The sequence below is a fragment of the Colletotrichum navitas genome (assembly GCF_030913465.1).
Source record: "Colletotrichum navitas strain CBS 125086 chromosome Unknown LY79scaffold_196, whole genome shotgun sequence".
In the NCBI taxonomy this organism is placed as follows: domain Eukaryota; kingdom Fungi; phylum Ascomycota; class Sordariomycetes; order Glomerellales; family Glomerellaceae; genus Colletotrichum; species Colletotrichum navitas.
In genome coordinates, this window is record NW_026850742.1 from 1 (window position 1) to 13,738 (window position 13,738).

The 13,738-nt window shown below is 56.0% G+C and overlaps 6 protein-coding genes across 6 annotated transcripts; 1 reads left to right on the plus strand and 5 right to left on the minus strand.

Moving 5' to 3' along the window:
• The first annotated feature begins 351 nt into the window (after positions 1-351).
• Positions 352-1,864, plus strand: LY79DRAFT_136554 (isoflavone reductase). The gene is made up of 4 exons (XM_060550911.1): positions 352-512; positions 606-742; positions 799-1,417; positions 1,479-1,864. Exons 2-4 carry the CDS (start codon positions 644-646, stop codon positions 1,667-1,669), a joined length of 909 nt encoding a protein of 302 aa, XP_060407043.1. The 5' UTR covers positions 352-512; positions 606-643; the 3' UTR covers positions 1,670-1,864.
• Positions 1,865-2,148: 284 nt separating this feature from the next.
• LY79DRAFT_530258 (uncharacterized protein) lies at positions 2,149-2,301 on the minus strand (the record flags this gene model as incomplete). Its single annotated transcript, XM_060556164.1, has 1 exon — positions 2,149-2,301. One exon carries the CDS (start codon positions 2,299-2,301, stop codon positions 2,149-2,151), a length of 153 nt encoding a protein of 50 aa, XP_060407044.1.
• Positions 2,302-2,555: 254 nt separating this feature from the next.
• LY79DRAFT_573378 (adenosine/AMP deaminase) lies at positions 2,556-4,843 on the minus strand. The gene is made up of 2 exons (XM_060559464.1): positions 3,892-4,843; positions 2,556-3,837 (listed from the first exon to the last, which is right to left on the minus strand). The coding sequence occupies exons 1-2, from the start codon at positions 4,704-4,706 to the stop codon at positions 2,937-2,939; spliced, it is 1,716 nt and encodes a 571-aa protein (XP_060407045.1). The 5' UTR covers positions 4,707-4,843; the 3' UTR covers positions 2,556-2,936.
• LY79DRAFT_136579 (uncharacterized protein) lies at positions 4,788-5,394 on the minus strand. The gene has a single exon (XM_060550912.1). The coding sequence runs from the start codon at positions 5,310-5,312 to the stop codon at positions 4,848-4,850; it is 465 nt and encodes a 154-aa protein (XP_060407046.1). The 5' UTR covers positions 5,313-5,394; the 3' UTR covers positions 4,788-4,847.
• Positions 5,395-5,476: 82 nt separating this feature from the next.
• LY79DRAFT_675173 (hydantoinase B/oxoprolinase) lies at positions 5,477-9,613 on the minus strand (the record flags this gene model as incomplete). Its single annotated transcript, XM_060564414.1, has 2 exons — positions 5,477-7,274; positions 7,326-9,613. The coding sequence occupies 2 exons, from the start codon at positions 9,611-9,613 to the stop codon at positions 5,477-5,479; spliced, it is 4,086 nt and encodes a 1,361-aa protein (XP_060407047.1).
• Positions 9,614-10,428: 815 nt separating this feature from the next.
• On the minus strand, positions 10,429-13,701 carry LY79DRAFT_530290 (PXA domain-containing protein; the record flags this gene model as incomplete). The annotated part of the gene is made up of 1 exon (XM_060556167.1): positions 10,429-13,701. The coding sequence occupies one exon, from the start codon at positions 13,699-13,701 to the stop codon at positions 10,429-10,431; it is 3,273 nt and encodes a 1,090-aa protein (XP_060407048.1).
• Positions 13,702-13,738: the final 37 nt, after the last annotated feature.

Below are 13,738 nucleotides of genomic sequence, written 5' to 3' on the forward strand. Positions count from 1 at the left end.
CCCAGCGTCCACATCAGCACTACCAACACAACCTACGAAGCTCGTCATGGCGTTATGGGATTGTCTGTTATCACTGCGGGTCCCTAAAGAACCGGGGAATCGCCGCCGGCATGCAAGTCAGCCAGCATCTCATACACGATGAGTTGAGGTGAACTTATCCGCCTGTCGGACGACCCCACCATCTTCCCAAAGACATTGTAAGGCGACTTTCATGCACTCCTGGCCTGCGGTTCTGTATACGGTAACACTCTCTGCGCCGTATTTGAAGCCATACTCTGTTCATATCTACCGAGAATGTCCCTCGCCCGATCTCCGGGCCTTCACTTTTGTCCTGGGATTGGTCACTTGCTTGTCCGACTAGGCCCGGTAGACTTGCTGCCTTGCACCGAAACAACCAGTCGCATATGAACGAGCCCATGAGTCACCTCAGGCCGTGCGTGATGGTGTGGACTACACATCGTCATCTCCCATTAACTGCAGGTTATATGGCATCGACGCATGCTGTACTCGAGGTAAGTGGGCTTGCGTGGCATAAGGATAGAGAGAGAATGCATAAAGGACAACATCTGCCCGGTCTTTGAAGTTGGATCTGTAACCTCGAACAGGAGAAAACAAATAAACCACACACCAAACAAACGCAGTTATGATGAGAATAGCCATCGTCGGAGCCGGAGGTCTCGCAGCCATCCTCACCCGCCACATCACACAGACGGCCAACCCTGTGATAGTCCTTTCTAGAGATGTTGGTTCTCCGTTCCTAATCATCCTAATGGTTACTGCTAAAATGAGCTTGTACAGGCAAGACCGGACTGGGAGCAACGCTACGACTGCCAGGTCGCCGTCGTTGACTACGATGACGCCGAAAACCTCAGATTCGCCCTCCAAGGCATTGATCTCGTCATCTCAACGATCCGCGGCCATGAGCAGATCAAACTGATACACGCCGCCCGCCATGTCCGGGTGCGTCTGTTTGTCCCGGCAGAGTTCGAAGGCTCGATTTCTCGCAGACCATCTGATGACGACCCCCTGGACTACGGGTCATCCGAGGCCATCGAGCTGTTGAGACACTGCGCCGGCTCCAAGTCCCGCAAGATGGACTACACGGTTTTCTCCTGTGGCATCCTTTACGAACGCTTCGCCCCTGGTGGGTTGGCCGACTATGGCATGGGTGACCGAGCCTGCATAGGCAGCCCGGGAGCCTATCTTGTCGACGTCGGAAACGCCACGGCCGATATCGTCGAGACAGACTCGTCCGGACGTCCGGTTCAGGTATGCATGACTTCGGTGGAAGACGTAGGTCGCTTTGTCGCCGCGGCCATCGAGCTTGGCCCCGGCACCTGGCCTCGGGAGTTCAGGATGCGCGGCGACAGGATGTCGGTTCGGGACATATTTGCCAAGTGCAGCAACGTCAGAGGAGGCGAGTTTGCAACTTCCACTTTGCCGAACGGGCGCGATGGCGAATTGCTAATAATTGGCAGTCGCATTTACCCTGAGGACTCGGGACTGCTCTAAACTCCAGAGCGAACTCGCGCACTGCGAATCACGACAGAACTGGACCCAGTGGTGGAACATCCAACGCCTAATAGCCACCGCCGACGGACGGTACGACTTCCGCCAAGCTAATCTCAACGAGGCTGTTGACTTTCGGCCGGTCGGGTTCAGGACATAGTTGGAGTCCCAGTGGGGGCGATGATAATACTTGGTGCATCAACTTGTGCGCTTTACCTGTAAAGGTTGGGGGGATTCAGAATTTCCATACTCACCCTTTACCCATTGTATCACCACACAATCCCTATACAGCAAGCAGTAAATGATGACTCGTTCACTTGATTGCCCTTAAACTGAACCTAATGTCTGATTAAAATTTTCTTCGCCCACTTTCAATCTTGGTATACCTGCTATATCAAGCGGTAGCTGTGTGGTCCATGTAGTCGACCTGGTGGCCGAAAAGATGACACAGTCCAGACCTGTTCAGCTTATGGCGAGATACCTGGGGACAAGAATGGTATCCATCCATTCTGCACTAATCGGCTTGGCCATCTCTACCCAAACATACTGAATGGAGGCCTCAGCGAACCATTCAAATGGTCGGTACCGGACGAAGTCAAAAGGCAACATGGTGCATATGACTGCATCCTTCGGACCATATCAGGCCTGGTTCCAAGCCCAGATCCAACCCGTGTCCTTTTGGGCGCTGCCATCATGGACCACAGCACTGGCCTTACAGGTGGTCGACCAGGCAATGGTATCGGGCTTGATTCGGCTTCTGTGGCCGGTCCCAAGTACCATGAAATCTGCCATCAACTGCGCCTCTTACACTGTAGTATCGGGGTCGCCAATGCTGACGCGCCCTGCTCTTGCGAGGGTCCCTCCCGAGGCCACGATGACAACCTGCCATTGGCCAGTCTCTTTTCTGCCAGTAATCCGCCTCAGAAGCTTTACGGATGCCCGGATGCAGCAAAGTCAGCAGCGTGCCTTGGGAAAGATACGCACAATGTAGTTATATGCGACTGCATCTTCAGCCCGAACTGTCGACGTCATTCCACAGCAGCGCACCACATTGAGCATTTTTCGCAGTCTTGAATTGCATTATATCAGGCTGCCGGATGCCTCGCGATGCCGGAGCCTATGGCCTAACCATATAGTCGGTTCCTAACTCCCTAGATCGGTCAGGGATTTCCCGCCCCAGAGCCGCGTTGAATTCTCTTCTATTCGCCGTGTTGAATGCCAGGTGACCATCTCAAACAAGCTATTCCGTGTGACACTTTGTACTGTTGAAACTCCGTTGTGTAGATACCATGCGCCCATGCCCGGTCCCATTGCCAGTGTAACCCACACTAATGTCCGCCCCCCCCCGCTCCCGCCGCGCCATCTTGTTTGTTGAAAAGTATTCTCCCAAGTAGCATTGCCCTCGTCTTTCTCATGTGGTCTATGCCTTACGCCTTCTCTGACTCTTCGCCGAACTCCTCCACGACCCAGAGACAGAACTTCTCCCACTCGGTCGCCCACTGCTTGAGCCGGTCCGCCTTGACACCCGACCCCAGGCTCGCCTCCTTGATCCCCGCGGTCCACTCCGCGGGCGTCTCGTCCTCGAACGCGGACCACCGCACGCTGTTCTCGGCCATGGAGCCCAAGCCCAGCAGCCCGACGTTCTCCCACCCCTGCAACGCCTGCCAGTAGTCGTGCGACATGCCCGCCGTGTCCTGGCCCAACATGGCTGGGTCGTCGTTGCAGAGGGCGCAGGGAACGCCGCGGGACAGCAGCGCGGGGAGCGGGTGCGACATGATGGAGCCGCAGAGGCGGAGGACCTCGTTGCTGATGGGGCACGACTCGACGAGGATGCGCTTTTCCTTGATCATGTCGATGAGGAGCGGGTGCTTGTACAGGGAGAAGCCGTGACCGATGCGTCGCGTGCCCAGGAGAACGGCGTCGAAGAGGTTCTGGTCCGTCTCGTCGCCGTCGCCGAGGGTCTCGCCGGCGTGGAAAAAGAAGGGCAGGTTGACGCCCTCCTGCGCGCACTGCTTGCGGAACCAGAAGAGCTCCGGGAGGAGGTCGCGAAGGGGGCGGCCCAGGTCCTCCTGACCGACAAGGTCGTAGCCGGCGATGAGGTGCGGCCAGGACATCTTGGTCGTGATGCAGTTGTCCATGCTCTCGATGATATCGCGCGTGGGCAGGTGGCGGATGGTGGTCCAGATGGTGCGGAAGCCCCAGAAGGCGGCATTGGCGGGATCGGACTTGAAGAGCGCGAGCTCCTCCTCCATCACCTGGAACATGTGGTTGTAGTCCTTCTCCGGCTCTTCTTGGCCGTCACGGCAGTAGTTGAGGGGCCATGTGAACCTGCTTCCGTCAGTGACTGTGGTTCTTGGGAATACGGGAGGAAATGATCCTCACCTGAGCTCAATCCAGTAGATGCCGTCCGCTAACAGCGATGCCATGAGTCTCTTGAGGAAAGCGCGGAAGATGGGCTCGTAGTGGATGATGGTGTTAGTGACCATAAAGCACGAGGCAAATTTGCGCCAAACGGCGTCGATGCCGTGATGCTGCTCCATGCTGTCCGTCAACGTGATGGTGCATCGGGACTTCAGCCATTTGAGGAATCCCGGCCTGCCGCCGTCGGGGTACTCGTCCGCCGCCTTGGTCAACAGCCGGAACTCTCCGGGAACGTAGTCATCCTCCCACGGCGAGTTCTTGCTGTCCTCGGCCTTTCTGAATCTGAAATGAACTCCAGACTTGGACTTTGCCGTCTCGTTCGACAGCGGCGCGTCCGCCGCGAAATGCATGCCGGGGATGTTCAACAGAACATCGAACAGGAAATCAAAGTCAACCATGGCGTCCAAGTGAGCGTGGAGAAGTGAACCCTTGGGCATTTTCTGGACAATGCGCCACAGACGGGTCGTCTCAAGGCGTTGCTTGGCGAGCGTGAACATCATTCCGGGGAAAGGCGCGAGGCCCTCGCTCGTTGCGAGGTCCTCTTCGGCCTGTGCGTTCCATATCGTCCGCTTCTCTTCAAGACGGATGCGGGAAACAATGTCGGCGGCGCGACGGGCAATCGGCGAAGCCGCGCTACGAAAAGATGCGTCGGCACGGGACTTCTGCTCCTGGGTGATAAGGGCCTCACGGCCGTTGATGTACTGTGCGATGAAAGGGTCTGAGACCTCGGGGATGTCCTGGCGGATCTCTTCCCAATCCTCGTTGGTGAGAGACATGGTGGGCGGGCGGACAGTGTAGAACTTTGTGTGTTGGAATGTGAGGAAGGGTGAAAAGGGGAGCGGCGTACGTCGGGTTATTATGAGACCCAAAGCGCCGGGTTATGGGTATTCGAGGTTGGTCGAGATTAGTCAAGTAAGTCACCGGCGGCTTACGATGGAGTTAGGCGGCCTATGATGACAGCGGGGACGCGGGGTCGATTTAATGGTCCGTGCATCCGACCCCACCCGGAGTCCATGCCGTTGCTGCCGGTCCGGTACGGCGTTCTTTTGCATGCTGATCAGCGGGTTATGGTCGTCGTGTCTCCACAATGCCACGGGTGGCATCTGATTGGTACGGTCAAAGTGCTGGATTGAGTGATTGGGCTGATCAGCGAGGACTTGGTCGGTACCGGGTCGGACGCCAGCGAAGGACACGCAAGGTCGAGGGATCTCCTGGAGTGGTGTACCAAGGACAAGGGGCATGCCCGGCGCTTGATGCCGTAGGGAAGCCTGGGGCCGTTGGCTGACTGAATCGAAGAAAGTATGAGCAAAGTGTTCGGAGAAAACTGGTTGAGATATTTGGACAAGATCTTCAAAGCCGGCTAGGGTTCCTGAAACGGACATTGCCAGTTTGGGGAGGGGTGAAGTCGAAGACCGTTGTCAATAAACCCAAAATGATCAGTGCTGGATTTTTCAACAGGTGGTAAGTCGCCGATCCGACTTTCACGTGATAGTATATTCAAACCTTTGCGCATCACGAGAACCAACATCTTTCTGCCCCTCCGCCCTCATACCTGAAGCGCGGTATCCTCCCTGTTCGCATGACTCCCCTTCCTCCACCCTTCCGTCGGATCTCTCTTCCGCGTAAACGCCTTTTCCGTCCCGACCTTACCCCAGCCACCGCCGCCTGGGGTGTTGATGATGATCCTCTCACCCGGCTTCATTGGCGCGCTGTTCTTAGCACCCAGGTTAAATCTCCTCTCCTCGTACTCCACCTCAGCATCCTCTCCGCTGCTCTTCCCGCCCTTGAGCCTCTTGAGGGATTTCTCCCAGCTGCCCTTCTCAACCTTCCTTACCCAGATGTTTAGTCCGGACTCGCCATCCTCGCCGCCGGCGAGCCCATATGGCCTGTATACCCGCCTCTCACTGAGGATCGAGACCTGTACCGGGATACGGAACTCGATGTCCCTCACGACGCCGTCGCCGCCGCGGTGCTGTCCGTCTCCACCAGACCCGTCCCGCAGCGAGAACTCGCGCAGGATCACCGGATAACGCCGCTCAAACACCTCCGAGTCCGTGATGCGCGTGTTGGTCATGTGAGTGTGCACACCACTGGTTCCCTCCCAGGTTGGACCTGCGCCGCTGCCGCCCGCGATCGTCTCATAGTACCCGAACCCTTTGACTTCTTTTTGGCCCGTGAGGTTCCCGCCAAAGCCAAATGTGAGGTTGTTACAGTCACCTTGGCTCGCCGCGCACGCTTGGAAGGCCTTGAAGATGACGTCCGTCACGCGCTGACTCGTCAGCACGTTGCCGCCAACCACGGCGGCGCCGCCCGAGGGGGAAAGGAGCGACTTTGGCGGGATCTTGACGTTAATGGGCTTGAGACATCCCTGGTTCAGGGGAATGTCCTCGGAGATGAGGCAGCGGAGGCAGTAGATGATGGCGCTGTATGTCACGGCCTCTGGAGCGTTTATGTTGCCGTACACTTCAGTACCGGTGCCCTCAAAGTCGAAGACCGCCTCACCCTTTTCAGCGTCGATCGTCACCTTCAGCCGAATGGGGCTGCCGTCGTCCATGAAGTCTACCGCCTGGAGGTCTCTGCCCTCGAAGCGCTTGCTGACTCCTTTCAGGAGCTTACGGACGCACAGCTCTGCATTGTTCTGGATGTGGACCATGTAGAACTGCACCGTCTCCTCGCCGTACTCCTCAATGAGTCCCTCAATAAGCGCAATACCCTTCTGGTTAGCCGACACCTGAGCTCTCAGGTCATTGATGTTGTCAGCTAAGCAGCGGGTCCCGCTGCAGCCAGGGTATTGTGCGGGCTCGTTGTATAGCAGCTCTGTCACTCTCTTCTCATCGAAGCGGCCTTCGCTCACAAGCTTCTCGCTCTTGATCGCGGCACCTTCTTGAAACAACTCCTTTGAGTGAGGTGGCATACTGCCGGCGGTGATGCCACCGATGTCTGCGTGATGCGCCCTGGAGGCCGCGTAAAAGAGAATTTTATCGCCTTTCTCGTTGAAGGCCGGCATTACGAGGGTGATATCCGGCAGATGAGTGCCTCCATACGAAGGGTGATTGGAGATGATGACATCGCCCTTCTTCAAATCGCCCTTCCATATCTCAGCTTGGCGCTTGACGCAGGTTGACATGGAGCCCAAGTGAACCGGCAAGTGAGGAGCATTTGCCACGAGGCCACCCGACGCGTCGAAGATGGCGCAAGAAAAATCTAGACGCTCCTTCACGTTGGTACTGACACTTGTCTTCTGCAGTGCTCTACCCATCTGTTCTGCAATCGCCATGAAGCGATGACCAAAGATGCTCAGCATGATGGGATCAACCTCGCGTTCCCCTTGGCTCTCTTGTGTGCTGTTATAAGTAGTCAGCATTGTAGTTCTTGTTTGAGTTTGGCGTACATACTTGTCCTCTTTGGAGCCGTCCTTCTGGATGTCGATGATAACATGGGTATCGAGTACTAAGGCTGTGGCCTTGGGCGTGACCACAATCGTCTGGGTTCCATCGGCCAGCACGGCGGGCCCCTTGATGGTCTCGCCGGTGCTCAGGTCTTCAAGCTTGTACACAGGAGTATCAAGTCGGCCCTCCTCGAAAAACACTTTCTGTCGGTTATGTGCCTTGCTCTGCTCCACATCCTTGCGCCTCAGTTCCTTCAGCTGCTGATCGACTGTCTTTTCCGTATGTCTGTAGCTCTTGCCAATGCCTCTGACGCGTACATCATCCACAATAATGTCTCTGTCATCGAGGGTAAACCCGAACTCGTAACGATGCTGCTGGATGAAAGCGGTTCCAAAGTCCCAGCCCTTGGCGTCATTCTGTTCGTCTTGGCCCGGCTTGATGATCATCAACGCCGACTCGGTACCACGGTATCTCATGTTGAGGTACTCCTCAAAGACGATTTCTTTTTCTTCGAAGCCCTGGTTGCGTAAGGCATTGCGAGATCTTTCCTTCAACTTCTCCATCTTGCTCTTCAGCTCGTCGACCACCTTGCCCGAGCACTCCCAGACCTTGGAGTCAGGCTCTTGGCGTTCGTCAACGACATCGGCCAAAGCCATGCCGTACGCCGAAAGGACGGAGGAGTATCTGTGGATGAGGATCTGTTGGATTCCGAGGGCTTCCGCGATGGCGACAGCATGCTGACCACCAGCACCACCAAAAGTTGCCAACCGATGCTTCGATGAGTCATGTCCTTTAGCCTCGGTGATTGATCGGATGGGTCTCGTCATGGTCTCGTTGGCCACAGTCAGAAAGCCATACGCCACCTCATCAACACTCATGTTTTTTCCAGTCTCCTTATTGATCCGATCAGCAAGCTCCTGCAGCACCTTCTTACTGGCCTCGGGGTCAAGCCCTTGGTCCTCGTTCTCGCCGAAAATCTTGGGGAAAAACTCGGGCAGCAGGCGACCGAGATAGAGGTTCGCATCCGTGACGGTCGCAGGACCCCCTTTTCGGTAACATGCCGGACCCGGGTGCGCTCCAGCAGACTCTGGCCCCACGACAAAGAGGCCATTCTTCCAAAACAGCATCGACCCACCACCTGCAGCCACTGTGTTGATGTCCAGCTGCGGCGACTGGATGGTCACGCCGGCGGTAGTGGTCTCGAATACATGCTCATAGCGACCCTCGCCAAATCTAGAGACATCAGTGCTCGTGCCTCCCATGTCAAACCCGATCACTGGAACTTTGGTCTCTTCATCGTATGATGTGATGGCATACCCCACAACGCCACCTGCCGGTCCGGACAGGATGGCCTTGAGGCCGGTAAAGTTTTCCACGTCCACAAGGCCGCCGTCGCTCTGCATGAACTCGCAGCGCGCGCCCTTGGCGCCTTCCTCCTGCTGGACGCTCCTTGTACCCAAGCCGCCCTCGAACCCGGCTTGGAAGCCCGAAATGTACTTCTTGATGGCAGGTGTGAGGTACGCGTCCGCGCAGACGGAGGTTGCTCGTGAGACCAGCTTGATCATTGGCATGAGCTCGTGACTGAGGGAAATATGCTTGAATCCAATATCCTTGGCAATTTTTCCGATAAGGGCCTCGTGATCGGGGAAGGTGTAGCCGTGCATCAGGCACACAGCTATGCTGCGGATACCAGAGTCGTATACCTCTTGCAGCTGACTCCTGATACGCTCAGCCTCGGGCCGCTGGAGTATTCTCACAGCTTCCCCTGATGTGCCCTGGACAAGCTCTTCTTTCGCGGCCTCGGGCGTCCCCGCCTTGGCAGAAGCCTGCGTCAAGTGTCTCTCGGGATCCTCAGCGTAGTCCTCCAGGGTCACACGCTCATCAATCTCGACCACCTTCTCATACAAAACGTCGGGTTTCCTGATTGCCAGATCAAAAATCTTGGGCCTGCTTTGGTTGCCGATGGCGAGGCAGTCCTTGAACCCCTTTGTGACGACCATGGCGATCTTCTCGCCCTTGCGCTCCAGCAATGCATTCGTCGCTACGGTGGTGCCCATACGGATGGATTCGATATTTTTAGTGTCGAGTGCCTCGCCGCGGGGTATTTCGTGGCCGAGGAAGTGCGACATGATACGGCGGATGCCCTCGAGGGGCGCATCTTTGTAGTTGGCCGGATCTTCGGAAAGGAGCTTGATGATGATCTCCTTGCCGTTGAGCTCGCCAACACAATCTGTAAAGGTTCCACCGCGGTCAATGGCGATGCGGATGCCACGGTCTCGTGAATCTGTGGTCATTTTGAGGGCCAAGTGGGCAGGCCGCGAAAGAGTGTGTGGTGGTTCGCGGATGTGAATGCTCAGAGAGGGGTGTGTGTAGGTATATGTGCTGCTCTTCAAGGCTTTACAAGTCAAATTAGGGTAGCTTTCAGAGATGAGATCAATCAGTTGGTTAGAGATTCGGAGATGAATGTCAGAACAATCGATGACAAATGGTCGACGTCGTGATCGGAGGCCATTGCCGATCAGATAAGGAGCTCAAGCTCCGCACCCCACCATTAGCGTGAATTACCCCGCTGTACGCTATCACTTTGTGGGGATGCCTGTGAGCTTCTACCATTGCGCATGGGGCTTTCCTTCCTTCGACTTTTGGCCATCTGCCTCACCCAACCCGGTAAAGCATATTGACGGCGATTGAAAAAGAAATACAAAGCTTTGGGCCCTCGGGGATCGAGGAGGAGGTCCGGAAAGCAAGCCTTCAGCCGATAGCTATCCATTACCTATGACACGCCGCAGGTGGTTGGTTTCATGGGAAATGCTTCAAGGATCGTTTTTGCCCTCACGAAGGGAAGCCCCATTTCTCGTCAACCGGTAAGTAGCTCTGGCTCGTATGTGTCGTCAATTATTAAGTAAAGTAAGTTTATGTAGTCTTGTTCTCGTCCTCTTGCCTGCCAGGTTGTCCAGCATCGTTCGTTTCCCATGTCTTTCTTTCAAGTCATCTTAGTCTTACAAAAACAGCGCCTGTCTTGAGCCTTCCTCCAGCCTCCATCGCTTGCGTCTCGGCTTTTTGGTACATGATGCGCTGTGCTGGCGCCAGGGGAACATGTAGAAGTGAATTAGTGGGTAATGACCCTGACGGCTTGAAGCAGCATGCCAAACATGAAGCCTCTCGCCACCTCCTCAATCTGAAGACTGTCAAAGATACGTCCGAGGGCGTCGGTCGTTGCCGCTTGTCCCATGACGCCAGACAAAGCGGCCGGGACACCCCTCTTGATGAGTAAGTTGCGGGCCTTGATGCGCAGCTTCTCCTTCTCTTCATCAGTCATCTCAGAAGGCCATGTGGCACGCTCCTCGTCCGTCGGCATTGTGTTTTCTCTTAGCTTGCGTAGGTGGTGCGCGAGACCCTCGTCCTTGGTGTTGGCGTCAATGACAGACTCTTGCATCATCTTCTGGATTGAGAGCAGGGATGGGTTGCCTGGTCGCAAAAGGAACGACTTAGCGGCGGCCAACAGCGTACGCCGGATGTTCCAAGCGGACGAGAGCGTGTACATCTCATTGATGATGGCGAAGACCAGCTCGACAGCCACGTTCGTTTCTTGCTCCGACAATGGAGGGTGTTGTCGTGCGGGTTTTGGCCCCTTCTTAGTTGTCTGGGCTTGCGGTGGGCTGAGCGAGGCAGCCCCGGTTGAGTTGCGTGGTGCAGCAAGATCGTTCATGTTGGACTGTATGTCTCCATGCGTGGGCAATTGGTAGTCTTCGGGCATCTCATCTGGAGGTGGTGGGAGATACTGGAGATTCATAACATCAAGGCTCGTTGAGGAGGGTGACCTCAGCGCGGGCGACTGCAAAGGCGCTAGGCTAGAAGCTCTACTATGTTCGCGACTGCCGGTAGCGCTTGTAGAGTTCCTTTCCCAGCGATCAGAACGAGGCTTGAGGCCATCTGCTTCAGAGTCTCCCCGTGGATCGAAGCTGGGCCGTCGCTCCATCGGAGCAATCTTCCCCGGTTGGGTCGCGACGATTGAAGATCGTTGGCTATCGAGACTGTCCCTGCCCTTTCGGGGGCCCGCTCCGGTTGGCGATGTGACGGCGGCATTGAGGCTAGTGATGCTGTCCATCCGCGGCGGTGTTCCTGTCGACCATCGGTTTGATGTTTGAATTTCCGACAGGGAAGACGTCGTGTTTTTCCTCGGGCCAAGGCCGATGTTGTTGAAAACGCCAGTCACCCCGCCAAACACTGCCTTGCCGCCCTCCATAGCACCCTTTGGTCCCATCGTCAAAACGTCCAACATGTTCTTGCCGACAGTGTCCCAGGCCAGGCCAGACTTGGAACTACTGTGCCCATGGCCCGACTCCTTTTCGAGGAATCGTTTCATGCCCTCACTCTCAGCGAGTGACTTGTACCAACAGGCATCTTTCACGTATCGTTCCAACTCACCACGCAGGGATGCCCGCGTGTGCGATTTCCAGTTAGGAAGCGTCGAGTGTTGCTCTGTAAAGGCCGTTACGCCCGAAATCGTTGCGATACGCCTGAGAATCTCGTGCAAAGTCTCAAAGTCCGAATATTGCCTGACGATCATCCAACCGGGATGATGGGAGGACGATGGCTCGATCTGAACCATGTATTCCCAAGTCGGCTTGCTCCGGATTTTGCTGCTATCATTGCCGTCCTCATAGAGGGTGATGGTGGCATTGTGAAGAGTCAAAGGAGGCTTGCGGGAGCCCTCTTCTGATGCTTCCGGGTCTTCCTTGGCAGGTGGTACGATTTGATCGAAGTTGAGGAATTGAGATGTGCTTCCGTTGGAGGTGTGTTTCGGCGACGATTTCTGGCTGGAAGAATCCGCAGCAGATCGCGGTGTGATGGGTGAGTGCACGCTTTCACCTTTGTTGGAGCTGTTGGATTCATGGGAGCCATGCGATCCGTTTGTCGACGGTTTCTCTGCCGAAGACAACGATCTCGGCGACAGCTCCCCAGGTGAGGACACTATGTTGCTCTCAGTAGCTTGCACTGTCGGCCTTGGCATCGAGTCAACGCTTTGTCGTGCCGTGGCTCTCTTAGCCTCTTCCTCGGCAATCAAGGCGTTCATGCGTTTCATCTCCTCCATGGCCTCCTCCATCTCCTCGTCAGCCTTGCTGAGCTGCTTTTTGTGCGCCGCCGATGAACCTTTCCGGCGTTCTCGCTCCATATCCAGTGAGTTGCGGTTCCCCTTGGCCAGGGAAATATTGCCGAGGTTTCCGTCAATGTCAACGAAGGCGTTATTGTTCGCACTGCTAACGTTGCTAGCATTGGCTGCGTCGGGCCCTGTCTGCATGCCAACGTCGATGGCCTGGCTGAAATCGGGCTCTCCAGCTTCCAGCAGGTACACGATCCATCCGTTGATCCACTCCGGCTTTGAGAACGACTGTAAGCTCATTTCAAGAATTACACCGGCCAGGATCTCTCTCAGGAACGCGCGTGCCGGGTCGCAATTGTATGCTGACCGGTCCAAGAAGCCAAGGAGATCATCTGCCACATTGCGAAACTTGGCCGCTTGTTGTGGATGGTTCAAGAGGTTGGCCAAGTTCGAATTGGGGTTATCTTCAAGGTACTTGGCGATGATGTCGACGGCGGAAGAATTGGGATCGTTATGTTGCTCGGTAAACGCTGAGGAGAGCTCGGAAAGGAAGACGATGAACATGGACGAGGCATTGGTCATGAAATCGATGAAGGAATCGGCGGGTCGCTTGCGATAGAGGTGGTTCGAGACGGAGAGGAGGAACGAGTTAAGGAGCCTCCTGCAGGATAGAGGGAATGAGCTGTCGTTGGGGAGAATGGGAGAGTACCACCATTTGACATAGTCGCGGATGATGGCGTCCACCAGGCCAGTCAGCGCCTCGCGCGTCTCGGGCTGGAAGTCGTCGAATCCGTGTATGAGTCGGTCCTCCTCTTCCGCGTCGTTCTTGGGCGGTTCGGCGATCTTGACCAGCGCCAGGCGTTGAAGAACGTCGATGCCCTTCTCGCCTCGGACTGCGCGCGAGACCTCTGGATGACGCGCCTCATAGGTGATGAAGGTGACAACGCCGCCGAATGCGCCAATGAGCACGAGTCCAACCTTGCCAAGGATGAAGTAGGTTGAAGCTGCCAGGCCGACTGCGACGGCTCCGAGGGCTTCGGGAGTGGCGGTCGACAAGAACCTGAGGACTTTGGCCACCAGGTCATTCTCTTCTTCGGCAGGTTTTGGCGCATCAGGTATAGATGCCGACGTTATTGAAGGGATGGAAGCGGCAGCAAGTTTCTCTTCAATCGCAGGGGGGACGGGTGTTGTCGTCGCTATCTTCTCGGTCGCCGGCAGCTTCTCGTCGGAGACGACCGGTGCTCCGGGTGGATGCACTTCAGCCCGCGTCGAGTCCATGTTTGCTTAGTTCGTCGGTCTATAGGTTCCGGGACCG